This window comes from Neopelma chrysocephalum, unplaced genomic scaffold, assembly GCF_003984885.1.
Source record: "Neopelma chrysocephalum unplaced genomic scaffold, ASM398488v2 Primary Assembly neopelma1_25, whole genome shotgun sequence".
Classification (NCBI taxonomy): domain Eukaryota; kingdom Metazoa; phylum Chordata; class Aves; order Passeriformes; family Pipridae; genus Neopelma; species Neopelma chrysocephalum.
In genome coordinates, this window is record NW_020897694.1 from 14,547,121 (window position 1) to 14,575,098 (window position 27,978).

Here is a 27,978-nt window from a genome sequence, read left to right on the forward strand (position 1 = left end):
GTGAGGGACACCCTGCATGGCCTGCTGCTTTGTTTGTAGGCTGCCCATAGACCTCGTTTGCCCAACAGTAGTATAATGACAGTTTAACCCACAGCTTAGGGAAATCTGTAGTCATGAATGTGTGTGCTGCAAATGCCGCCAGGGATACATGAGGATTTTCGAGTACCTGAATTTAGTCTCTTACTGGACTTAAAGCCAGGACAGCAGTGGTAGCATGGGGGTGAAATGAATCAATGACAAACATTTGGGTGACTGAAGCAGCCCAGCTACCTGACAAAGGGAAGGCAAATCCCTCTCTAATGCAGCACTTCCTCATAAGATATAAGCAAGCTGTGTTGCAAAGCACTGGGACAGTTTGATTTCATGTAGATAGGGCACTGGCAGAAGGATTAATGGAGCAATATTGCTCTTTGGAAAAAGAAATAGGTCATCACTGGCATAATCTAACACTGCTTTTGCTTATCTCTGTCTTCTCACTCTTCTAGTGGCATAGAGGTGGTTATCCCTTCTCCTTTACTGTGGTTATCTTTCATCCTTCCTCCTCTCTACTTAAGCTCTACCTCTTTATATCAATAAACCCGCAATCTGAATTAATTTTGTGAAGAAACTATATGACAATGAGTTTTTTACTAATATTTCGTATAATGACTTCTTCTGGAGTACATGTTCCAGTTTCCTATGACACTATTATTTGAGATTAAAAATCAAGATGTAAAGCATAAGTATATTATTGACTGTCAGGTGCCTTTGACATTTTATCTTCAGTAATCTTTTCAAAAATTGCTTGTGAAGAATTTGCTTTCTGGATTGCTTCTCAGAAGTTTCTAATGTCTCTTTCATTGCAGTCTTAAGAGCATCCTTGTTTTCACACATAGTCACTGTAGACAACACCTCTAATTTTGCAATCCCTGTTCAGATGAACTCTATGGCTTTAATAGATGCTTCTATTTGGGGGACAAAAGGAGCCAGTTGCAAGCAGCTACCTCTTAATGATTTTACACTTATCTTCTACTAAAATCTGCATAATCTTCTAATGGTTAATCAGCATAAATTCATTTAATGATTACTAAGAAGCAGCTGTTGTTAAGAACAGTGAATGAAGAAATTTTTAGGGTGGTGAACATTAAAGCACTTAAGCCTAGATTCAGGAAGTCTAAATTACATGTACTTCCCTACACCTTGTGTCTCCTTTTGATCATCCCTATGTCTGCAGGGACATAGGACACACGAAGCACAGGAGGCTATATATTAACTTTTCGCTGTCTGACCCTGCACTTTGGTGTCCAGATGTAACAGTGAACAACACCTCTCAAGTTATTTAACTACTTCTCAGCAAGTGGTCTTTTTTGTTTGGGTTTTTTGTTGGTATTTTTTGGGGTTGTTTGGGTTTTTTTGGTGGGGGTTTTTTTTGGTGTTTTTTTTTTCTGGAGGGGGGTGTTTGTTGTTGTTTTTCTGCTGCTGCTTATTGCTATATGTCAGAATTTGGAAGTTATCTGAGGTGCCATGGGACATAGCCCCACGCCCACTTTTTCTGAATATCTAAATAAGAATGTGGGTAATGGTGGCAGAACTAGGGCTTCACTGATAAGATTTCAAGTCTTGCTCTGGACTTACTTCAACTCATTCTCCTGCTGAAAGCTGCTTCCACTCCATGCAACTTAAATGTATACGTGGTTACGTGAGCTGAGATCTGACCTAGATCTAAGGCTAAATACGTTGTTCCCTTTTGTGCTGCTGGCTGCAGAAGCATTGTATCTTAACCAATCTTGCTGCAGCAGCCAACTACTTTGTCTTTGAACAGATTCTCAGTCTTGGATAAGGATATGTTACTGTTTGTCGGATAACACTGGCTTTTGAGGAGCTGTTGCAAGCAGCTACAGTCTTTGCCTTCTGCCTAGCTTTCAGTCAAATATTGGGTAAGAGATTTCCAAAGAAAGAAATTTTCTTTATGTTGTTCTTGATCAGATCTCTCACAAGACTGTTGTACAGCTTTGGAAAAAAATAAAAATCTTACTCTAGAAAAGAAACCAGATTTCCTATCTAGATTGTCTATCTAGATTGTCTAGATTGTCTGTCACTGATTTCACATAAAAAGGAAGAACATTTCCATGGTCAACTTAATACTGCTGAGCAGGGAAGAGATAATGTCTAACATGAGAAAGTCTGGCACAGAAGGTAGACTCATAGGTAAGAATTCATGTTAGACACTTCAGCATAAAGAAAGGTTTCGGTATAATATAGACGGATGCAGAACGATTTACAGTTGAAACTTTAAAACTGTGAGTATTCAGGCCTGAATGTTCTCATAAAAGTCCTCAGACTAATTTTATCACAAACACATCTATTCTTTCATAGCTTTACATTAAGTCATGTACAAAGACTCATCAAATAGAAGTAAAGAGTCTTCTGGAAAAAAAAATCATTAAAATGTTTACCTAGTCACAACTAATAGCTTTTGATTGTTCCTTAGTAAGCTTGGAAGCCATTATAGAAAGCAGAATTAAGAGTCTTGACATTTACTGTGCATTCCAGTTCAAATTTACTAATGGATACAATTCAGTTCCTTTTTGCACCACACAATGCCACAAATTCAGTTTAGAGTAATGCAGACTTCCAAGGGTGAGCTGGGAATAATTACATAGAAGGTCAAAAGCCTCTTGGCCTGCAATAAGTACCATTTCTGACAGGCTTGCTAGTTTGTTTTAATAGAACATTATAATCAAGCAGATACTGGAAAATATCTCAAGGAGAGTACTTTATACAATGCAGAGTCCCCACCATAAAGAAAGATACACCTAATTTTCAATTCTGTGGAAGGTCACCAAGAAAGAAGGGCCCTTTAATAGCAAGGTGCGACTGCACTTGTGGTCATTGTGAGCTGCAATTCCTTCTCCAAAGTAGGATTTTGTTGCCAAACTTGTAACTAACAGTGTGCTGAACTTCCGGTCCAGAGCAAACAGTCTCCAAAAGTACCTTCAAACTAGCCTCTCTGCATGAAAGAAATAATGCTTTTTTGAATGAAACTGGATACTGGAGAATTAGAAATGCAGGTATTCCTCTGGTCATTTTGCAGAGTTTGTTGTTTCATTAAAATGAACAAAACTAAAAAAGGTGTTCCTTTCTCTCCCATCCCTCCACATAACAATTTTTGCTGAGCAAAGTGTTAGTCCTGGACAGACATGGTGTCACTCTTTTGACTGATAATCAAGATCTTGTAAGAAAATATCACAAGTAATTCATCTGTATTTAAGAACAAAGGTTTGTAACATGCTGATAGAGTCTCTCCAGGTTCTCTGGGAAGCCCTCAGAGCAGCATAGACTTGCTGCAGGTTCAGGGTACCGTTGGCTATGCTGAGAGGGGTACAGCAACAGGCAGAGAGACATCACCGTGCTGAAAGCAGTCTAGGGGATCAATGGCATTCCTCAACAGAAAGAGTGGCATTATTCTCACTTCTTTGATTTGTTGTGGTTTTTTTTGTTTTTTTTTTTTATTTACTCCAAGTATCTGAGGTACTCCCAGACCTTCAATTAAAAAAAAGTCCCCGATTTCACAAACTAACATGTTGTGAACTCTTGGAGTACTTCAGTTTTGAAAGAAAAGCAAGTAGAAACTTTTGCCAGTTTGCCTCAAAACTGCCATTCACTATTAAGTTATTTTTATCAGAGAAGGAAGTTGGCTAAAAGCCTCAACAAAGAGATAGATCTTCAGTCCCTCGCTGAACATGGGGAAGCTCAGGTGCAAGGTAGCAATTATCTGTCCTCTGCTACACCACACCCAGACTTCTTTCTGCCCTTGTCACTGCAGCTTGCTGAAAGAGCATTGATGGCCAGAAAAAAGACAACCCTCATCAACTGGTCTCTGGCTCACAAGGTGATCACCACATTATAATTCATCTAGAGATGAAGTGTGATATTCTCTCATCATACTATTTTATTCAAAAGCCTTGCAGCCTCCTTGACCCATTGTGCCATACAATGTGTGCAGCCGACCTAGTCCATATAGGACAAGGATGATAGCAATGAGATCTAGTCAGCAATCCTGAGATCACAGCTGTTCTGCTGCAATAATCTCCCACTTGCAGCATGTGTCACAGGTATGAACTGTTTGGCCTGTAAATCAACAGGTTTGATCTTGCCTCTTGATGATTCCTGAATAGGATGCTGAAAGGCTCTCAAAAGCATCTCCACCTCCTAAACTGGTGCCACCCTCTTTACTCACAGTGGATTATGAGGAAGTTGCTGCCTTTTTTGTTGCTTAAGCTGACCTGTAAGAGACCATAAATATATTTTATGCCATACATAAATTATTGGGCTTCTTGTAAGACTCGCAAAAAAAGAGTACTTAAGGTAAGAACACGTTACCTTGCAGACATGGGAGAGGTGTAGGCTGCATTTGTTTTGGGGTTCAAAATGTGCCCACAGATAGGGGGAGCTCAGTTGGGTGCAGCAGCGCTGATGCATGGACCTTTAGAAATCATACTTCCAAATATAGAAATCATTCACTCGTGTTTCTGGCCATATCTGAATCAAATCCAAAAACCAGGATCATGGCAGTACTGAATCTGATACCATCTTAAGGACAGATTGATTGATATAAGCCACATTTTTGGGGTGGATTACTCATAAATATATACATTTTGACACAGCAGTTCAAGAGAGTAATGTGTCACACCTTAGCACTCCAAAGCACTCACCTGTATTAGAGATGATTCCTTGGTACAGCATTTTCTTCAGCTGCTTGAGCGTGTTGTGTTCTGTAGGTTCATGCTTATGGAGCAAGATGTTATTTAGTCCCAATTCCACTGGTAATTTTAATTCAAATAAAGGTGCCATAGATTTTGCTTCCTCCCTGACTTAGCCACATGTACATATGCTCAGCGTTCTTTGGCCAAGACGTGCTACAGCTGCATCTGTAGCTGTGAATAAACAATCCCACTTGCTGTCCACCTTAGGTCCTCTTATGCAACCTGCAAAAAGTCTGTCCAGGTCTGCTTGGCCTGACCTCCTCAGGTGCACCCTGACCTTCTCATGGCATGACGACAATTTACAAATATGCTGGCATTGCCTGAGCACATATAGCACTAAAATGTTCCAAAAGAAAGTCTTCCCTTGAACCAACCTTGTGGCCTCCCAGACACTCGAGAGCAGATTTGGCTTTTGGTTGGCCTCAGGTAACCTTTGAGATGTAGTGCACCTGCATCAATACACCTACATGTTCTTACTAAGCAGAATTCTCTCTTGGCTTATACAATGGAAATTAGAAGTAGGCGTGCCAACATGTATCAGTATGGAAATGTACTCTTAATCCACAAATGGTTGCTTTATAAAGAGTGAAATACTGTAAAAGCCATTCCTTTATGCAATGCAGCTACAGATTATAAGACTCCAGAAACAAGGCACGGATTAAGTGCATTACCACACAATGAACATATGTCAGTTTAGTTTTTATCACTGTCAAACAAGCCCCAGGAAAGAGTCATAAGAAAAGTATTTATAGCAATAAATCCCATCTCAACATGACAACATTCAGACTGAACACTAAAAAGATCTAGAGGTGTGTAGAATACAAAGTGACTCGAGTATCCCAGGTAACCCATGACATATTGTAGAGCAATTATAGTAGTATTTCTGGCTGGCTAATAGAAGCTGAAGGAGAAACTCTGCTTCACAAGTTTTGGATAAGAAACTAGAAACGTCTGGTCTGGCTGCATATTGATCTTACTGCAGTAAGTATAAGACAACTTTTCTTACCATTAATGATGTGATCTATGGCAGTACACATCTTCCAAAATGTAAGGAGTATAAATTATAACTTCTTTCATAAGTTGTATAACAAGGCATGCACTGTTCTCCAGACTCACATAATCATGGAAATATCATCAGTGCAGTAGTTTGCCTCCCTCTGGATTTTTCCCCTTTACAGGTTTATGCTGACAGTTTGCTTTGCTTTACTTTATTCACTAACGTGGTTAAAATTTGTAACCCTCTTGATGACTGCCATGGTTACAGAGCACATCTCTTTCAACAGGTTCTCTTTTCCTGGCAGTAATACAACGTCTCTGATTCATAGGCTGCAGGATAGTGTGATGGTGAAATCACTGGAGCTTACCATCCCTTGGCACTGGGGACCAAACAGAGCTGGTGTAAACTGGGGATTACCATGGAGCATAGAATAACATCCCTGACTCTGGCTTTGAAGATTCAATTTCCTTCTCAACATTTTTGTTTTTTGTTGCCTTTCAGAAATGCAAGTTTCATATCATGCTGTATAATTTAACAGAAGACTAATATTTTGTCTGGCAGCCTTTGTAGCTTGTATAGATTATTTCTTGCACCAAACTTCCCCTTCCTTTTTCCCTCTCTCCCTCACTCCTCTGAGTTTAAGTGTGACGTTTTGAAAAGCAAATCTATTTGACTACAGAGCCCTTTCCAGGATTTAATAAATTAGATATGGTTTAATATGGCAAGTGTCTTCAGTATATGCTCCTCTTCAGCTTGCTTTACCAAAGTCTGTTTTACCAAAACGACATTAATGTGAATTCATTCAAAGCGTTCCACTGAGACTGAATTTTAATGAAAACATTTTTTTCAAAGAGAGTTTTCAGGATGGAGAGTTGTGAAAGAGAGGAAAGGCCCATGGCACAGCTCAGCAAGATAGAACCAGTGCTGCTTGAGTGATGTTCTCCACAGGGTTCAGCTCATAGAAGCACTCTGGTTACAGCTCCCGTAAGGCACCTTGACACATTTTTCATACAGAAGATGGTACTTTCTAGTCAACATTTTGCAGTTTTGAAACAAAACTCTGCTTTTGCAATGATCCTCATAACAGCAATGATGATAATGATAATAATATTAATAATTATAATGGTAATAATAGTAATAATGTGCTCATGGGAAAAGAAATCCCATTTTCTGGTTAGCTCTATTATTCCCATCTTTATGTATCTTTTCTCCTTGAGAAAAAGTTCAAAGATATGAGCAGTGAAGAATCTAGAAATCTACACTGGAGGTCGGTTTTTAGCAATTACTTTCATTAGTGAACTCCACTTCTTTCCCAGATTAACTAGGCTCTGGAATACTCCCTTAATATCCTTTCTCAGGCATAGTCAATCAATTTTGCATTAAAAATATGAAATTACTGCAACTTGTTGCCTGTACCATTTTTTCTTGCCATGAAGTACTGCCATCCTTTTGATCATCAAATAAAATTTAAATAATGCTGTCGTGTTCCTCTAGACTGAATGAAGTGTAAATATTGTTCAAAGCTCCCATCAACTTAAAGTACCAGAAATTGAAAATGGTGCTGCCATAAAGATGTGTATTTAATATATGGCTCAGTACTTCCCTGTTTTTCTCCTTTGTGTTTATTGGTGCATTAATTTTTCCTTGTTGCACCAGCATATTTTTATTATTTAATCAAATTATCATGGCTAAAGTAAGTAGCACAGTTATTCTTTGTTAGCTGGCATACTGCCATTCCTTTCATGTGTTCAAGAGTCAACTGTGAATTATAAGGACGTAATGTCCCTGATGGATTTAGTTGGTGACATCATAAATTCTCCCTCTGACGAAGACAATAATACAGGCTGTTGCCAGTAATTTGCTGACACCACTGAGAGTTAAGGGCACAAATAAAGATGACTTTCTTGGCACAGTACCATGGACGCCAAAGCTACTGTGAAAGAAAACACCAGCCAGGTGAATTCATAGAATCATAGAATCAACCGGGTTGGAAAAGACCTCCAAGATCATCAAGTCCAACCCTTGTTCCAAAACTGACGTGGTTACTAGACCATGGCACTAAGTGCCACATCCAGTCTAATCTTGAAAACCTCCAGGGACGGTGAATCCACCACCTCCCGGGGCAGCCCATTCCAATGTCTGATTACTCTCTCTGTAAAAAATTTCTTCCTAATATTCAACCTAAATCTCCCCTGGCACAGCTTAAGACTGTGCCCTCTTGTCCTAATTCAAGTCTTTTGGAAATACATCTGTTAAATGGAGAACAATACACCTACATAATGAATGATGCTTCTCTGTGCTCATAATGTGCTTTGAAAACCATGGCCAGTTGAACACAAAAAGGAAAAAAAAAAGTATTTGAGGGATCCAGTAATAGTTTGTTAATTACTTCAGCTTAGCTAAAGCACTCCTGGAGTAGCTTGGGATTCACTGTGGCATAAGCATGTAGCTGAATTGCACCCAGCACAAAATTTGAACTGAAGTTTGTCTGAACTCCCTTTCTATCCTTTCCCCAGTGAGGAGTCATGCCGTGTTCCTCTGGATCTAGTTCCTGGTTTAGCACTGCTACCACACTCCACAGCTGCAACCAATGAGTCCAGCATGTCTTTGGGGACAAACTTGGGGAGCACTCCCAGGTGAAGTGGTGACCTATTTCACTCAAACCAACAGTGACAGTCATGGTGGGACTGAAGCCTGGTTTGTAGTAAGGTTCATTGACACAAATAAGTTTCTGGGTATCTATTTGTGTAATACACAAAAGCAGTAGACTGGTACAATCTGCAGGCCACAGAGGAGGTTTGACCATGTCTTGTCAACATGATATATGGCATTACCAATCTACTCCTTCACTTTACTCATCAGGCTTCATCCTGTCTAAGCTCTCCAAAAAGAAATTCAGCACACATTCATAAAATACTGTTTGTCCTCTAAACTGATTCCTTTGAATATACCCTAAAAATAGTATCTCCTGTGCTGCCTCCCTGCACCACCGTTGCTCAAGAGACCTTTGTTCCAGGACCTTGAAACCTCCTTTAGTCTCTTTTTTTAGGTATATTTAACAGGACTCACAGTTATGCCCACCCATCTCTGCCACTCAAGCCTTTCTTTTCTCTAATAAGATCCCACCTAGATGCCTTAAGGAGGCACATGCTGAATCCCACAACACCAACAGGAAGCTGAAGATTCTGGGTTTTGCTTCAGGAACTGTATGTGGCTCTTGGACAGCAATATGACAATCTTTTTTCTCAGGTTAGTCCAAGGTGTTGGGTAGCATTATCAATACCATTATAAAAATCTTTGTTAGGGTTTACACTTTGAACTTGCCTTAAAAACAATGGTGTAGAAATCTGTTCCTTCTCTTTACCCTCTCTGTTCTTGAACAATTCCAATTTTAGATTTGCTCTGTGACCCCATGAATCACCATTTCCTGCCCCCCACTCAAACAGGAGCTGCGTCTCATGATGCCACGTGACTTCAGAAGCTGCATCTTTTAATGAAAGCCAAAACACCTGCCTTTTGCTGTGCAAAATGTAGATGCTATTCAAATTCTGCATATAAAATGCACTTTATATTATCTTGACAGTGAATATGTCTGTGCATTGTATCAAGCAGTGCTTGGCTTCCTTATGCCATATGGTGCAGTTTTATTAGTAGCATTGATTTTAATCTAATTTACCTGAAAGCTTTCAAACCTCCTACTTGTGTAAGTTACCTGAGACACTAACCTTATAGCTCAATCCAGATCATACCTGTTTTAAGCGCTCCACATTAATTTCTCTCTCTTCCAAGCTTGCTGGGACCTGTCAGTGTTTCTGCTTTGTTCTTTGCTGGCAAAGCATTGATATGACATTTGTAAATGTTGCCAGATGAATCGGTGGCCTGGGTTTGGTACATAATTCAGAACTTCAGTTTTTCAAGCCCTCTGAAGCAGCAGCCAGCATTGGAGCCAAAGTTTAATATCATTAGTGTATTAATCTATGTCAGTGGTTGAGTCTGTTCTTTTTTTTACCGCATTTCACAGAAAATCTCCTTCCACCAGCAATTGATCAAACATGACAAGCTCTCACTTGGCTATTGCCTGCAATATGGGCTACTTAACTTCTGTATTCCTTCCCAGAATGGAAACTGTGGCTTTTGGCAAAATAAAGGAGCTTCTGTTTCTCTACCACTGTCAGAAGTGGAAATTCAGAGTAATCTTTTCACCAGCTTGAAATGCCAGATCAGATTAAAAATCCTGATGCCAAGAGGAGGGCATCTGATACCAAGAGGAGGGCATTTGCTTTGAACTGTGGTTCTTAATGCTCCTTGGTCCACCACTTGGTAGGAGCACCTCAGCCTTGCTGTTCCTCCCCTCATTAGAGCAGTGTCGAAATGTCAGATCATTGACAGAGGCAGACGTCTTCTAGGAATACTCTACTAGGGTAAATTCAAGCCTGCTATAGGGCTGCCAGGTTACTTCAAGGAGGAAAGCACACCAGTGGAGATGTAAACTGAAATTCAAGGGGTGCATGAAGACTACTTGATGATTGGACATCGCAACCTCTCTGCTGGGGTGGGAGTGGGATGGGCTGCAGAAGCCCCAGGGAGCAGTGCCTTTGAATCGCTCACTGATCCCTTGACTTTGGACATCTTAAAGTTTGTGATAACGGATCTGGGTTCAAGTAACAGAGCCCATCATGGCCGGCAGCCTGAAGAAGACCTCTATTCTGCTTGGACATGGTCTTGTTACTAAACCTTCCCTGCATTTCACACACACATGGAGAGCCTAGTATGAAGTGTGTTCTTGTCATAATGAAATCATAGGGAATCAGATAGAAAAATGTGTGTTTGAGCATTTAAAGCTAGTCTTGTAGACCACAAAACAGACTTCACAAGTAGAGGTCAAGGTGGCACCAATTAAGACAAGATTATATTTAATGGAGAGTCACCTGGATTGAATTAAATGTATTTTCTTGGACCTAGCAGGCTGGAATAAGGATAAACAAACAGCTCCAGAATTCCTAGGTGACCTTCTAATAATCAGGACCAAATCTGAGTTTCAAGTCTTCAGAGCCCCCAAATTATCTTTTATATAAGAACACACATTGCTACTCGGGAGGTCTGTTTGTTGTGAAGAACAGAGCATAAAATAAATCCCTCACACACAATAGTGCAGGTGGAGGCTGCAAAGCAGTTTCTCTGACCAATAGAGCTAATGGGTCTCCAGTGTAAAACACATTTTTGTAACTCCCTTTCTTCAAACCTTCTTTTGTTGTAAGAAACACAGTGCCAAAAGAACTTAATGGCTTTGTTTTCCAGCCCATAAACTGCTGATATGTCACTGGTGTTGCAGTTAGGCCCACCAGAGTTTGAGCTTGTGCTACAGTCAGGCACTGGGGCCACCACTTTTTTTTTTTTTTTTTTTTGTGAGCTTTATTGTTGAGGCACATTTAAAATATGATAATGTACTTCTATATGGAAACAGAATAAAAACATGATATATACACTTCTCAGTCTTGTGGATTCAATCTGTGGCATCTTTTGCTCTTATGCAGACAGTATGCCCAGGAGAAAAAGGAAATTAGTCTTTAATTCCCGTTATTTGCCAGTCTTGGACTGTATAATTTACTCGATCCCATTTAGATGAACATGGGCCAACAGTTTTTCACCACAAGAGAGTTTATTTTGAAAACGTGTTGGTTCACTGAGCTTCACTGATCCAGCCAAGATATTTAAATGCCTATGAAATGAGTCCATGCTGGTTTTCAGATCTCTAATGAGTATCAATTATTTGGACCCTATGAATCCCTGGCAGCCTCTTAGTGAATACACTCTCTAGTCATCTTTCACCGTTTTTTGTTAGCAGTGAAAAAAAGAAAAGCTCAGTATTTCTAGGCAGATGCAAAGGAAGCTTCCCGAAGGTTCACTAGAAATATCTAAAATTTATGGTTTGAGTTTTAACTGGACTAGAAGGTAATTTCAAATACAAAAACATTCCTTGTGGACCTAAAGTAATTTCAAAAACACTTTTCAAGCATCAGCCCAATCTCCAATCTCTTAATAAACTTATAACACCTGTCATAAAGAAATAAATGACGCTCTTGCAGTATTTGCTTCACTTGATACTGATTTGAACCTTAAAGCCCATGACTCATGGTGTTGCCCACTATGATTAAAAATACTGGTTTTATACCACAAAAAGAATGGGAAGGACTAAATTTTCACAGAAGATACAAAATGCTTGGTCTTTCTTTAACAAAGCTGGAGGTAAATCTGATGCAATTAATGCTTCAAATATTTTTGTACAAGTTTTTGAAGTGCTTCTTTCTGTATTCATTTAGTTTGAATCTTGAGGGTAAGTAAGAAACCATGTTGTTAAAGAGGAGAAGTACATCAGCATTAATAATTCTTACAAAGCTTGCAAAGACATTTCTAAAAACCTGTATGTGGCACATACAGATAAAGGTGTAATGAAGGCATAAATGATTATATTTGGCACCATCTGATTCAGCATTTTGTATCCTAATTATTTTTAAATCTCAGTACTGCTGCCATTCTCTTAATCCTAACCCCGACACCTATGACCACTTTGTAGTCATATTTCACCCTCATCTTAGCCCCAGGATTGTTGATACTTCCCTGTATCCTTTCATTCCTTTTCCAGACTGCACATCTCACTTCAGTCTTTGTCTTGGTTCATACTACAGGTGCCTGACCACTTCTTCATACTGCTGTTATCAGTCCTCCCCCCAGCCCCACCACCATCTGCTAGGTAGGATTTGAAGATCATAACCCCAAAATCGACACAGCTAAATCTCTGTGCTTGGCCTGCAAAAAGGCCAGAAAATCTGTCAACTTGGGCTAAGAAGCCTCCGCAAGTGTCTGGTGTTATCCGGTGGTGTTTTCTGTGGTTGGGAGTAATGCAGCTGTTTGCAAAAGGATACTGCCAATATCTTATCTAAATTCTGCATCCTGTGGTCCTCCCACATATAAAAGCACCATCTCAGACTCTAGCTACTAAACAGAAAAAAGCACTTGAGTTTCACAGAATCATAGAATGGTTTGTATTGGAAGGGACCTTAAAGATCATCCAGTTCTAACCCGCCTGCCATAGGCAGGGACACCTTTCAATAGACCAGGGTGACCAAAACCACATCCAACTTGGCCTTGAACGTTCCAGGGATGGGGCATCCACAAACTCTCTGGGAAACCTGTTCCAGTGCCTTACCACCCTCACACTAAACAACTTCTTCCTAATATCTAAACTAAATCTACTGTCAGTTGAAAGCCATTACCCTTTGTTGTATCACCTTGTAAAAAATCCCACCCCAGCTTTCTTGTAAGCCCCCTTTATGCACTGGAAGGCTGCTGTAAGGTCTCCCTGCAGACTTCTCCAGGCTGAGATACATTCCCTCATATATTTATTAGGCCATTTCTGATTCCTATAGCAAGGTGTCACCTTCCACTGTGTCTTTGATAAGTGGCTACCTATCTACTGGGCATCACCACCACTGCTGCAAGTTATGGCCTGTGAACTACTTCTCTGAGCTAATTTCAAGCATGAAATTGCTGTCAATGCCATCCCTACTTCCTGCCAATAACCTTCCTGCTAGGATAATCAAGGAAAATATTTTGAGGCCTGAAATCTCCCTGAAGTTTATGGGTATGTGGCCATCCATGTGAATCAAACTAAAGCTGACAACCCCAAAGGGCCACATTAGTTTTCCCACAAAAACACATGAATGTAGCACTCCTGTCCCACATTTGGCAGGTTATTAATTTATTTTAATTTGCAGTAACCGTGACTGAGTTACATTCATCTCTCCAGATGTTGCTAGTGATGAAAGCTGAAGGAACAAGCCTTTTCTGATGTTGATGTACTGTGCGCCAAACCTCATCTTGAGCCCCTGGCTCCTGCTGTACTTTTCTTGTGTCTGTACTGCTGCCTTGTGATAAATGAAACTTGCAGAATCACACGTACTGTGGTACAGTAACAAGCATCTTGTCTGGGGAGTGGTCAGTGCTGGAGGCTAAAAACTTGTGCTGTGTGTACATCTGTGGAGGCTCATGTAATAACTACAGTAAAGTTATTATAACTAAAGCAAAGGTGCTGAGGCTTTGATTACAAATGTCAAACAAAATGGGACACAAAGCAAGTCTGAGGAAGGAAAAGGGTCCTGTTCCTTGTTCTCCTCCCCCTACCACATCACAACAAGCCACTTTTCTGCCTTTGTTTTATTAGCTCCAAAAGCCTTTTGCAGTCTTGCCTTCTTGGCACACTTGCAGAGTCCTGGGAAGCTCAGAGTTTTCTCTCAGTTACGCTGAAAAGCCCCAGATGGTCTAAATGATCGTTTGTAAATAAATGAATAATCAGAACCAAAAAAAGCTCTGCAGAAACCCTCTACCAGCCTTTTCTAATTTTTTACAAAATGCCTCAGAAACAGCTTGCATACTTCACCAGCAGACTGAAACAGCCATGTTATCAATTTGCGCATATGGAGACCAATTTTGTCTCAGCTAATTCCAGGCTTTCAATTTCCATGACGCTCCTTCCCCCATGCTGTGGCTCCTTCTGGAAGCAGTGAAATACCAGACCTCTGCTTGTCTGAGGTAGGGTCCCAGGGCACCCAAGGAGCAGCCCCCATTTCCTGCTTGCATTACTTACCTGCAGACCCATCCACCAGTCGGAATGTGAGATAAGCCTCCCAACACAGCTGAAGCTAAAACCTCTGCTTCATGTCCCTGCTGTCCTTTGGGGCTCTGCCTCTGTCCGTGCCTGTGTGCTGAGGTGGCAGTGCTGTGAGCAGGACCCCAGGTTGTTCAGGTGACCTTGGACCCCTCTGTCATGGGGAAGGCCATAGTCTCCTGTCAGATGCACCTTGCAGGCTGGGCTTGGGCTGAACTCATGCTGCCAGTGGGGGAGATGAGAACAGGTCAGGTCTGGGGGGCGCATGGGGCTTTGGAGAACCCCTTGAAGCACCAGCTCATGCATGGGGAACAGACATAGAAGGAATTTGAGCATTCATCTCCTCCCCTTAACCTTTCATAGAATCATAGAATGGTTTGGGTTGGAAGGGACCTTAAAGATCATCTAGTTCCAACCCCCCTGCCATGGGCAGGGGCAATTTCCATTAGACCAGGTTGCTCAAAGCCCCATCCAACCTTGTCTGTAATACTTCTAGGCATGTGACAACCATTTTGGCTCTAACATCTTAAATTAAAGAGCTTTAAAACTGCTATTCAGCTGTTGCATAGCTACATGGACACCTGCCTCCCAAAGATATTCCCAGTAATGCTCCTGGTGTCCACAGGCATGAATTCATAGACAGACCCCTTTAGAAAGAGCTAGTCAGTACATACATACATATATGCATACAGTGCACGCGTGTATAAATATATATATATACACACACATATTTTTGTACTAAGCAGATATATACATGTACTTGCATGCCTCTACGTGCTACCAGTCAGACACCAATGTAGACACAGCAGATATTTAAGGACAAATGAGGAATTAAAGCAGCCTTCTCTGCTGGATAAAGCACTAGGTGGGGAACAGTTGCATCCTGCTTCCTGCAGCAGCCAGCCTTCTCTTTCAGCCACTCATTTCCATGAGACTGTGGAGGCAGGAGAGGAAGCCATTTCCCAGGAAATTCCCTGCTGTCCCAGCCTCAGCCACATACCGACAGGCTCCCTGTCATCCTGGTAATGAAACAATTTCACAGTGGTCCTCTCTCAAGTCCGCCAGTTCCTCAGAAACGGTGACACATGGTTGCATCTGCCAGGGCTGGATTTGCCTCTGCTGAAATGGAATGGCACAGCAGGATGGCCATGATCCTGGTGGAAATGGTTGAGATTTTTTCCACCTCAAAATCCAACCCCGTGTGTTAGCTAAGGTACCACAATGGTGCTGTTTGCAGTAGTTTCTCTTCTACATACATGACATATATAACAAATGTATTTAACCGTACTTTTCAATCCAGACTGCTAGATAGAGACAGAAAAGTCCTTTCCAGAGCTGCAGGGTTCCTTGTTTCTGTGCAGTCCCAGTGATGGCATTTCAGCCATCAATGCTGCCGCACATGCTATGCTGCATATGTCACGTTTACGATCCCGTTGATCACGGGAGAGGGAGATTTAATAACTCCTTACAAACTGCATACCAGAGCCTCTTCAGGGCATTGCATTAGTAAAAACACAGAGTGCAGCCCATAATAAATGTTACAAGGGGAAATACCTTTGACTGATAAGAAGCTGAGCGGATGACAAATCACAAAAGCTTCCAGAGAAACCCTCAAGAGCAGATAACCTTGAGACGTACCTGTATATAAAGATTAAACAGCAACTCGAGCTCAGCAGAGATTTATAGCGCTTTGTAAGCATCTCGGTTTCACTGTTTGCTTTTGCAGTAGTTTCTGGACTTTATTGTTAGTTTCTGTCTGTTAATACTCTGCATAGGCCCAAAAATACAGGTGTAGAGAAGTCACCCCAGAAAAAACAAAGGATTTGTTTGAAATACTTTACAAGGAGGTTTTATAGATCAATATCCCCAGCAAATGAGAACGATAACCAGGAAAGGGCACAGTACACTTGTGAGCAAGGTTGTGCAAAGATACAAACAAAAACATAAAGGATAAAATATATTGACATGTTTCAGCTTACTGGCTAAATCTGGTTATTCATTCCTTTGTAAGGGGCAGTCCTAGTTATTATGGGCTATATATTTTTGGTAAGACAAATATGTGAGGCAGTAAATGCCTTTGGGAGTATGCTAGGAAGACTACGGCTACTGCTGCTATTTGGGTCTTCTCACAGAAAACACCCATGGGTATAAAAACTGTAGCCAGTTATGGGCTGGGTCAAAACCCTAATCAGGGAGCCCATTCTGCCTAATGGCTAAAGTGAGAGAGGAGGTACTCAAAATGGCTAGATGCTACTACGAAGATCAGGAAACACTTTCTCACTGCGACGGTGACCGACCCCTGCCACAAGTTGCCCAGAGAGGCTGTGGAGTCTTCATCCTTGCAGATTCTCAAAAGCCATCTGGACACAATCCTGGCAATGGGCTCCAGGTGTCCCTGTTTGAGCAGGGGCGGTGGATCAGATGACCTCCAGAGGTCCCTGCCAACACTTCCCATTCTGTGATGACATTTTTTGCTTAACTACTGAGTCACTGCAGCTTCAGTCAATTGCCTTTCATTCTTTGTCTATTTAAAGGGTATAACTTTGCCCAATCTGCAAGGATGGGAGGCTTGTTCAGGGACAGGTTTCCACACTGTGCACCACAGGCATTGCTAAAGACTGATTATGTCTGTGGCAGTTTGCCCCACAGAGATGGCTTCTCTTCGGAAAGGACAAATACTTGGTGATCACCAAAATCTGGTGCCCTTTTCAATTCCCAACCAAAATCTTGTGCCACTGGGCCACAGTGCAGCAGGCCACAGCACAGCAAGCAGGCCTTTCACCCAAACCTCCCATATGGGCACATTTCCCTATTACAGGCTGGACAGGATGACTAGCACTGTAAATCCATGGGTGAAAGTGAACTGCCAGAGCTCCACCCGGAAGGCGCAGGTACCCCAGGTTCAAGGATGACGCCAATGCAGTTCTTTTCTGCCCATAGAGAGGGAACTGTCCTTATCTGATCCAGCAACTCAATGTGCAAAGTTGAAGGTCGTTACCAGCGGCCACTCCTTGTCATGCTCACAGAAAGCCAGACACGCACCGTACGATGTACTTAAAACAACGTGCCAACTTTTCACTCCAAGTGGACTGTTCAACAACAAAGGAAAGAAAAGGGGAGTAGGGATTAGATGACAACTGAGCAGTTGTTTGTGCAAGTGGAAGAAATAACTTTTCAGGAACAGAGTGTGGGTCAGGGCAGTGGATGGTGTGGGCGTTCACTGGAGAGGTCAGACTAAACAGGCAGTGATGCATTTTATACTTACAGCACTGTTGGGAGAAAAATGAAATTAAGCACACACAGGACACTGATGAACAACAAACAACTTATTGTGTGGAAAGCAGAAGTGCTTTGGAAGGGCCAGTACAACTATCTGATTTTTAAATTCATCAGCGGTTTTAGAAATTGAAGATCTGTTCTAGCGCAGCTTTGGTTCAGACACATCTCTTCATAAGGCTCAGAGGTGTCCAAATCACTTTGTTTACTTGTTCCCCTGCCTGTAACCATGTAACACTATGGTTTTTATTAGATGAATTATCATATCGGTTTAAAGCAAGCAAGTGGAAATTCAAGGGAAGGGGAAAATTAATTTTAAGGAGAAATTTCACCTCTAAGGGCAAAGTGCAGCTCCAAGTCACTGACTTGATATCCACAGATGTCCTAGGCTGGCTCAAACATGAAGGAAGCTTCTTTGTGGAATGGTGAGACACAAGGGAGAACCTCACAGGCCTCAAAATGTCCCTAGGAGCAATCCCAAATACCAAGTCTCTTCAAGTAGGCATGAAGTTGCTGTTTCCAGTGTGCCATTGCCCTTCTCTACTAGCTGTTCCTTCACTTCAGGGGCACACAGTGAACAAACTCCCTCTTGCCTGCACAGGTACCTCAAGGAAGCTGCACATTAACTGTACCCACCTCTCTACACACCAGGAAAGGACAGGGGAAGAAGCAAAGCGAGACAGACACAGAACTCCATTTTAAAGTACTTAGGGAACTCAGATTATACAGTAATGTAAAATATTTTTATACCATACCAGGACATTCTTGTTTATACTGCTGAGTGCTATTTTATTTGTTCCAGCTTCTCCACAGATGCACAAATGCTATGAAAGGAGAAAGAATGTCTACTCTCTATGATGGCTTTTAAAAAATCAGAAAAGTAAAACCCATTTCTTAAGCAAAAATTCCATTAAAAATCACTATATGTTTATAGAAAACAAAGGTTTAATTTAAAAAAGTTAATAACTGGGTATTCCAGAAGCTTTGAGTCATCCACAGTAATAATTAGGGGTTTTGTTCCATACAAAATGCTTTATTTAACCTTCATGCCTCCATTCAGATAATTGTACAAATGCATACATTTAAAGGTTTAAATTCTATTTCAATTCACAGCTCAATTAATAGGAAAGTTGAATACAGAAAAGCAATGCACCAACAAAATATGTCTGAGACACCATTTAAAACGATAACACTTGTTCATTTAAACCTTTGAGAATAGAGCGGAATAATCATCCTCTGACAGAACTTCATTAGGGGACTCCCTTTACATTATCATAGGGCAAAAATCACCTTTTTACAGTAAGAGGAAAAAAAGCTCTGAGTATATTTACAATACATACACTATACATAAATACAAGAACAACACTTACATAATATTAATAAACTTATAACATAGGCATTGCCTAAACACTACATAGTATATAAATGCAGAGGAAACTACTGGGAAATTAGATCTTCAGAAGTTTAATTTTGGAAGAAAAGTAATTTTTGTATTTAAAAGCTTTTGAAAAGAAGGCAAAAGAAAGACTTAAAAAACGAATATGTTTGCTTGCTAGCACTGGTATTTTTATTCCTTTTAAGTGTAGGACCTCTATTGACACTATTATCTCTATAGGGTTACCGATAATGGCCCTCCCTTTTGCATCTTATCTAGGAAAAAGACTGAGGTGCCGTACATACTAATTCCATTGCTGTGAAGCTTCGGTCCCAAATGAATTACTTGGTAAATGACAGGATGTTTTTGTATTTTTACACAGGAGGATCAAATGAACACTCATTGGTACATACAACGATAATGACCTGATCAGAGGGAACAATTTGGGGCCAAATGCAACCCCATCCTTAGCACTTCATTCAACTAATGCCCTAGGGGAAATTGCTTCTTCCATAAGTAACTTGGCCAATAATGGTGTTTTTCATTATTGTTGTTTCTTCCTAAACACAGCTGAAAGAACTTTCTGATTTAATGGTATTTTTGACCCCACATGTTGACAGCAGTGTCCAAATCTCTCTTTCCCTTGAAGTGTATGAATACATGTGTCCGTGTGTGGGTTGAAGGTCTTAAGGCTGATGGTGCATGAAACTTCAGTAATTCATTACTATCTCAGTGTGTATTCTAGAAATGTGCAAATGGGAAATACAACTTTTCAAGGACAGACAGTAGGTCAAGACAGCATATTGTGTAGGTGTTCAACAAAAAACTTAAATTACCAAAGAAGCCATGTATAGGACAATAAGGAAAGAAATAAACTGTGCCTTTAAGATGCAAATTTAGCAGTGAAAAATAGTTTGAAACCAGAAATGACAACATGAAGTCTGAATTGTGAAAAATATTAGTTCAGCCATGAAGATTTGGCTCAAGCTGACTTTCCAACAAAGCTCTTTCACATATAGAAAGGCAGGGCGAGGGAGAAAATCGGTATCTGAACCTATTTGTGTATTTCATGGTTCATGCTTATGACAATCCTTTAAAGCCATCACCTGTGGTCCCCTACCAGACACTGAATCATTGTTTTTTAAATGCAGAGGTCACAGCAAAGAGTAAGGTTTAGCAAGTCAATGTGTGAACCACTTCTTCTCTTAAAACTGACAGTATCTTGGCTCACTGAAACTTTTGACACTGAATTGGGGAAGATGTTGCGGGTCATACATATGGACAACAGGATCTCAAATAACTTTTTTCTATTCTTATTTTCATAATAGCTAAGGAAGAAAAAAAAAAAAACCAAAAGGGAAAAACCTCAACATGAAGGGAAAAAACCCCTGGATCATTTCAGGCTGGTGAAGACAAGGTGCCCTTTCCTACACAAGAACTAACACATGTAAGGCTGGAATCGCCAAACCGTCCAACACGGCAGGTTTCTACAGGTGTCCCTTTGCAGTGTTGCTGCTCCAGAACAAAGAACAAAACTCTCCTCTCCAACAACAGCTACAGCTCAGGGACGAGGTACAAAACTAATGTTTTCTTTGTCCTTCTTGTTCTTCATTCCCCAGTGCCCTCCTAAAATCCCCAGCATGAATTGTAATCTTTTGTGTGCTTAATATCTGGAGATTAAACTCAGGACAACAGAGGAAGTATATGCATGTTCTGAAGGGATTATTTCTGCCAGTGGTTAACAGTAAAATTTTTTACTTAACTAGCAGTCTTGACATGCGATTAACTAATGCTTATGAACATGTCATTATTTTACATGTGGGTTCATGTGCTTCATTTTTTTTTTTTGCACCTGCACTTTTATCTGTATATAAGCATCTTTGTCACACACAATTCTGCCTCAGTGAGACTCCAGCAGCAACCCACTGATGGCAGTGAAAGTCCAGATAAAATGTTGCATTTTTCAAATACAAAATTCTGCCTGGATAAATGACAGGTACAAATTCAGACGACAAAAAGCAATCTTCCTTCTCGAAGGCATTAGGACAATCAGTTACATTTTCATCTTCAATAAATTAATTTTTAGAAATAAAAGAAGCATGAGGGCTGGCATTACACTGCCATTTTAAGAATCCATTAGCAGTAGTTAATATCTACAAAAAAATTTTTTTGAGAAAAAATAGAGTGCAAGAATCACAAATGGCCATTTACTGGTAAGATCAATTAGTCTAGTGATGCAAATGTTTAGGCCACCCAATATAAAAATCTCCACACTTCATTTTAGGAATATCAACTTCTTGTTTGCTATTCAAATAGTCTCTAGACTGACAGTCCTGTTTTTCACTCACTTGTCCCCAAAAGAAAGAAAAATTATATATTTTGTCCACTCCTGAAGTCAACCATTTCTAAGATGATATTAAATACTATGAGCACTACATGACGAATAGAAAGGTAACATAAGGTGAACTCTGTGTTTCCAGAGTCCAATGCAAATGATTTTTCAAGAGAATCCCTGTTCTATCATATTCCCTAAAAAAACCTCCATTGGGCTTATTGCTGGTTTTTGGATTACTTCACTAGAGAATACCCTGGATACGTGGGTACATCCAACATAAAATAGGAAGAAATCCCCTAAAACACTGCTTGACAACGACCTCCAATCACACCTACTGAGAATCGATACAGCTACGAGTCATTTGTAAACTAAGATTTATTTTCTTCTTACAAATATATGACAGATGTTATCTGAGAAAATAACTAAAACCTTTAACACAGTATCTCAACATGTGAACATACAAATGGCACTTTGTGTTTGTTTCTGTGCTGCATTATTGTTCTCCAAGTAAAATTTAATTTTCACCTTACTATTAACAGAATCCCATTAAGTTATTGCTGTGTAAAAGTATAGGAACATCCCATCAGTTCTAATTACAGGCACTTTCAGTTTCTGTTTCACCTTTTAAAATAGATTTTAGGCTATCTCACTGAAGTGTATGTGTACTTTAAATGTCAGAACCGTCTTGCTACAATTAATTTTCTTGACATGTTACTGCACCTAGAAGACTAAACTCCCCCCGAATCAGCAAAAAGCAGCTGCCTATTTCAGCTCTGCAACCTTTAATGAAGATGCATTGTAGTCAGGGAAATACAAGAAAAAATAAAATCCTATGAGCACTTGCCATTACTGTACCTGGAGTTCACTGTAAAATACCATAAGGAAAAAAAAATCACAAAACCCCCAAACCTTCCCTATGGTTTTCATTTTGATTAAGTGGTTTTTACCTTTATTCAGTCAAAGACATGGAGTGTTGACTTATTTGACACTGAATGACTCAGTGTGACTTTGCTATATCTCACGCCACCTGCAAAACAGCAAAGAAGTGGCCACTCCATTTTGCAGAGAAAACATGCTCTGATAAAACAGAACAATTTACTTCTTGTGTTTTGTCAGTAAGCTTTGCAAAGCATTATCTTACCAGTTTTCCCAATGAAAACTAAAGGATCTTTTAAAAATATACTTCATTTAATCTACTTAATACCCCATGTAAAATTGTGAGTTGGAAAATACTTTTCACTATCACATATATTGCAGAATATTTAAACTGTTACAAGTATAGTAAAATAATTTCAAGTTATTTTGATTTCTAAAGATGCAGTATCCTTAGAGTTACATATTTATGCTAAAACCTAATTTATTGTGGAGAATTTAAGCCTTTTCAAGGTACCAATGGGCATGACGTCATTAGCATACATTACACAGCAACTGTTATGCTACAGCAAAACTGTGAAAAGAGAACAATCTTTAAATTTCTCTGTGCACTTCTCCAGTTATGTATCACAGACAAAGGCACAACACAATAACATGAGCCGGTTTCTTAAGGTAGTATTTTCTGTAACAGTGTTTATTTAAAATTCTTCCTTTTCTGATTTTTTTTCATTTTAATTTTAAATAAACTTGTTTATTACCCGCACATGGGTAGAGACACATGGAAGTGTTGGGGTTTATATGCATGAGTGTAACGATGAGCATGTGGGAATAGCGTGGATTTACTGAATGATCTTAAGACTTGACTGCTGTGGAAGATACAGTTTCACACACTGACCTTTCCAAACCAAAATTCAAACTAAAAAATAAGTGGGATATTGAATCAAACTTACTCTGATTTTGAGGTACTCATCTTCAATAAAGGAGAAGGAGATTTTTTTACATTAAACAACATTTATTATCAGAAGATAAATTTATAAATGGCAACTAGAATACATTTTCAATGTGGTTAATGGAAAACGAGATTTATGATTACTGTTATTCCCATTATTAAAGGGGAGAAAGGCTGTCCAGCTATTTGTCCATGCTCTGCGCTGAGTTTACCCCAATCATCAACATCACTGATGTAATTTTCAACACTGTTAATTTTGTTATACGTTACTCCGGCAAATAATCATACATACAAGTCAGTCTAAATCTATTCAATTAGTTATGTAAGCATGAGAGAGAACAAGGAATACTGCATCTTCATCCCCAAGTTAAAAACTGCTGTTGCAATGAGCCAATTTTACAGTGCTGAATATAACAGGTGCTCAAAAAATAATGACAATTAAAAATTTTAAAAGTCCTGTAACAAAGCTGTCTGCTCATTGCATTTTCCTATAATGCTGGCTACTGAGATTTCCTGTCAAATCCGTTTAAATCTTTTGAAAACATATGAAATCTGACACTTTGCGGTACAATTTCCCTTGCAAGCTGTAACGGGCAATGTCACAGCACAGTGGCTATTACCTATCCTTTACTCAAAAGCCTAAATCTCTGTTTATCTGGAAGAATGGGACACTGGTATATACTTGTGTCTCACAACTGCTCAATTAAGATGAACCTACTACATTGTGTGAAGATGAGATCTCATATTTCTGCATGCTACATACGATGTAAGCCTTCGCCATGGTTATGAAATGTCATGGACCTGCAGTGGGATACCAGGACTTTTGAGGAAACTACCCTGGAGCAATCGCCCTAGGTCTTTGCACAAGCACATTAGTTTGGCAGGTCTGAACCACAGGCACTGAAGGCAAGGACACCCTGAGGATCTGGGGGACATCGGCTCCACATTCAAACACCTCCATTCCACAGAGTAACTTCTCTTAAAATATTTCTGAAGGGGAAAAACAGAAAACAACCTCTCAGAGTATTTGGGATCAAAGTCTGTGGGTGCTGGTAGGAATAAGAAACTTGTCAAGAACCACACTGGGTACTTGAAACCCAGTGGTGGACTACTGCTGGTTGTGTAAGTTGTCTGGAGGTAACAGCACCACGAGAAGCCCTTGCACATGTGCTGGAAAGGTTGAAGATTTACTTCTTGCCTGTGAAATAATAAAATATAGCACACGCTCCTTTACCTTTTGGCTTCATTCTGTTACTATTTACATACTCTGTGCCTGTGTCCCTTGGCATAAGTACTGCTTTAACCCTCTGTCACTTTAGGGTTCCTTGAATAAAATCAGGCCCTCTTTCTGTTGCAGTGTTTCCAACGCATAAAGTAATGGGCAACAAGCTGAAAAACCAAGGATTCACACAGACCAACCTCGGCCTTGGGAGATGAGCCCCTCCAGTGTCTGTGATACATATGCTCCTCCACCGGGCAGTTCAAAGCTCAATGCTGAAATTTAAGGCGCCTCAATTTCTCTAGTAGGAGTTTTTCTCTCTTCATTGACTATAGTGGAAGCCTAAAGAGGAACACTGATCTCTCCCAGTTACACATCTCTGATCAGAAACACTGATCTCTCTCAGTAATATCACATCCTCTTGTACACTAGCAAAATGCCCTCTAGAGTTGCTGCTCAAATAAATTTAATTATCTATGGGAGAAAAAAAATCATGGGTTCCAAAAGGCATTCTGTATGCCATCGGTTCTTCAGCGGAATTACTGCTATTCAAATAATTAGTTGGTAAAATGTTCCTGGGTAGGAAAACAATTTTATCAATTGACTTCTACCTGACCTGACTGCTTTCCCTAAACACCAATGACAGATGCATTGAATAGGACAATACTGAAGTACACAAAAGACAGACCTCAGACGTAATCCATGAAGCACCTCACGCACAACACTGACAACCACTTTTTTAAACCAACAGTAACACTGCTGGTAAAGACACAGTTCTGCTGCCCTGCAATGCCTCGTGGTCCATCCTGAAGCCCTGATCTGTCTCTGATTTGGAGATGGATTCTACAATGTTGTCGAATTTGGTGGAAGCTGATTACCAACATGGTCAATGGGAATTGATCAAGGCATTTTTCCCTCAATGGCTGTGAGTAGTTTGTATTGGGTTTCTCTGCTGACCACTCAGTGGGGAGCCTGAGCTTCTACAGTACTAAGTTCTTCTTTCAGAGAGCTGATAAACTATCCAGTATTGGGGAATACTAAGGATATTTAAAGACAATCAAACTCTGGGGCCTGTGAATGCTGTTATAAAGTATTATCGCGGTCACAATAATCCTCAATTAACTGTAATTGCTTTTGTATCTGTAAGGGTACTCTGTGCTGCTTTTTCCTAAAGATTACCTTGATTTCAGAATCCCCCCAACATTACTATGTTTATTTCAGGAATCAGATATTAACTGGGACAGTCAAACATTTAAAAACAAACAAGTGGCATCACAACTTTAATCTGTGCAATTCCTGGAACCAAATACTCATAATTAAATGCATTGCAAAAGACCTTTACGTATTCATCTTTCATCTCTAAGCTATGAAAACCTCAACACTTAAAAAGTCTTGCCAAGCCTCCTCTTTGTCAAATTTAGCTGAATAGGCAGATCTTTGTGAGGAAAGAAAACAGAAAAACACTATTCTGTTTGCATGAATAACTGATGACTAAGAGTTTTTCTCTTTCCTATATAATTCAATTAATATAAATTGGTTCGCAATTATAGGGCTGTATGGGAAGGATCAAGAATTTCCTTTTATTTAATCTGAAAAGGCTTGGATTGAAAATCCCACCAGAGGCAGCCACTGGTACCCATATAAAGGGCCATTTATATCATACTAGACAGCTGGCAAAATCTTGTTATTCCCTAACTCCCACGGAGAAACCTAATGTCTTGCAGAGCACCACTGCAGAAACATTTCTCCTTCCTACTTACAATTCATCCACTAACTCCTCAACTATCAGCTCTTTCCTGTATCTTTCATGCTTTCCAGACACAAGTATTATGTTAAAGGAAATAAAAGTACTTAACTGTGGTACCTAGCAGGTCAGTGAAACCATCAGAAAGATTAATGCTTAAATCTTACATGCTATTTCTGCATACCCCCCACTTATGTTGGTGTGGAGTAAATTATTGTCTCAAGAGCCATTTTACCTCATTATTGCTTTTTCTCTGCAAGAGATGCAGCCGTTTCTTCTCTGCTTTGTTCTGATGATACATTCAATTCCATTTCACGAATGGCTACACCACTAACCTTGGTACCAGCAAGTACAAGATCTGGCTATTTTCTCGTGTTCAAATAATGGTTGTGGGGAAGAGGATGCCTGCATGAAAGAAAACTGCACATTGACAATAGAGTAGTAGTTTTTAGATGGGCTCTTTGTATATAAATCAGAAAACGGTTCTATATAAGTCCATGGTAAAATAGAGATACTTAATATTGTACTTTCAGCAGAGATGCTGCTGCCCTTTGCTTATTTTACAGACTTCAACAACAAAAACAAAAGAAAAGAAAGGGAAAAAAAACATAAAAGTTTAAATGGCTGGTGTCCACTAGGGCATAATGACAAATTGTGGTACAATATTAAAATGCCACCACCGTTATTGCAAAAGTCTGATTAAGTGACCCTTCAGCTTCAGCAGCAGGATCTCTCCAGCAGAATCTTCTTGCCTACTCCCACGCAGCTTGTCTGTAGCACAGCTCAGGTGTAATGCTGACACCGGCCAAAAGGTATTCAAAACAAGGGAAAAGATGGGATAATACGGATCTAGCGGTCTTGCTTTCATCATCATCATCGTCGTCGTCGTTGTCATCATCATCATCATCGATTTGTTGTATCTAATCCTCCAATCAGCAGTGATTTTTCAGGAATAAAATGTCTGGCAGCTGAGAAAATATACAAGCTATAAACATTTTTTGTCAAAGGATGCAGCATGTAAAATAATGCCCATTCCTGTAGCATTTCGGCTGCTATTTCCCAGGTGATTGTGATGACATTTTCAGGGTTAGCCATGCTGAGGGGCAGACGGAGTTAACTTCAGATGGCGAGGAGAAGAGTGGCACTTCTTTTCCTGCTTTTTTTTTTTAATTTCTGTTATTCTTTTTTGTTACAGACACCAGGGAAAGCCCTGCCTGTTAACACTGTAGAGGGGGATTCAGCCCTGCTGAATTCACTCTGGGTAGTTAAGAGACCCAGCTCTTAAACTCGGCTGGAACAGGTAGCGTTTCTCAAACCAGCATGTGCCTGCGGCGGTGGAGCGCCAAGTGATCTGAGCGGGAAAAGCTGCGGTCACAGTCTGCACACTTGAATGGCTTCACTCCCGTGTGCTTGCGGTAATGCCTCGTCAGTTCATCGGATCGAGCAAACTTCCAGGTGCAGCCTTCCCAGGTACATTTGTAGGGTTTTTCTCCTGTGAGAAACAAAAGAAAGAGGGGAAAGGGGGGGGGAAAACAGGTTGTGACTTTCCCCTTGTTGCTATTAATCCCCACAATCCCCTCTGCATGCTTCCCATGAACACCCACTGCCAAGGGGTTGCTTTAGGCCAAATTACACAATTACGAGGTACGAGATCTGCTGAATATAAGGAAAAGGGCCTCGAGATTTCTCATTCCTGTGGCGTTCACATAACTAAGAAAATCAACAGGATTAAGGCAATAATATAGATCCTACCTTGCAGGGGTGATGCGGGGATTAACATCAGGACAAAGGGCTGTGTAA

The 27,978-nt window shown here is 40.2% G+C and overlaps 1 protein-coding gene across 6 annotated transcripts in view; it reads right to left on the reverse strand.

The window, feature by feature from the left end:
- Positions 1 to 20,868: 20,868 nt before the first annotated feature.
- The window catches only part of KLF12 (Kruppel like factor 12), a 246,936-nt gene continuing 239,826 nt past the window's right edge, over positions 20,869 to 27,978 (reverse strand). For 5 of the 6 annotated variants that reach the window (XM_027674543.1, XM_027674538.1, XM_027674540.1 and 2 more), the window contains one exon: positions 20,869 to 27,670. In XM_027674543.1, the coding sequence (XP_027530344.1) occupies positions 27,489 to 27,670 (182 nt within the window). In that variant the 3' untranslated portion in view covers positions 20,869 to 27,488. The remainder of the gene's footprint in view (positions 27,671 to 27,978) is intronic. The other variant, XM_027674544.1, reaches the window with a different exon arrangement.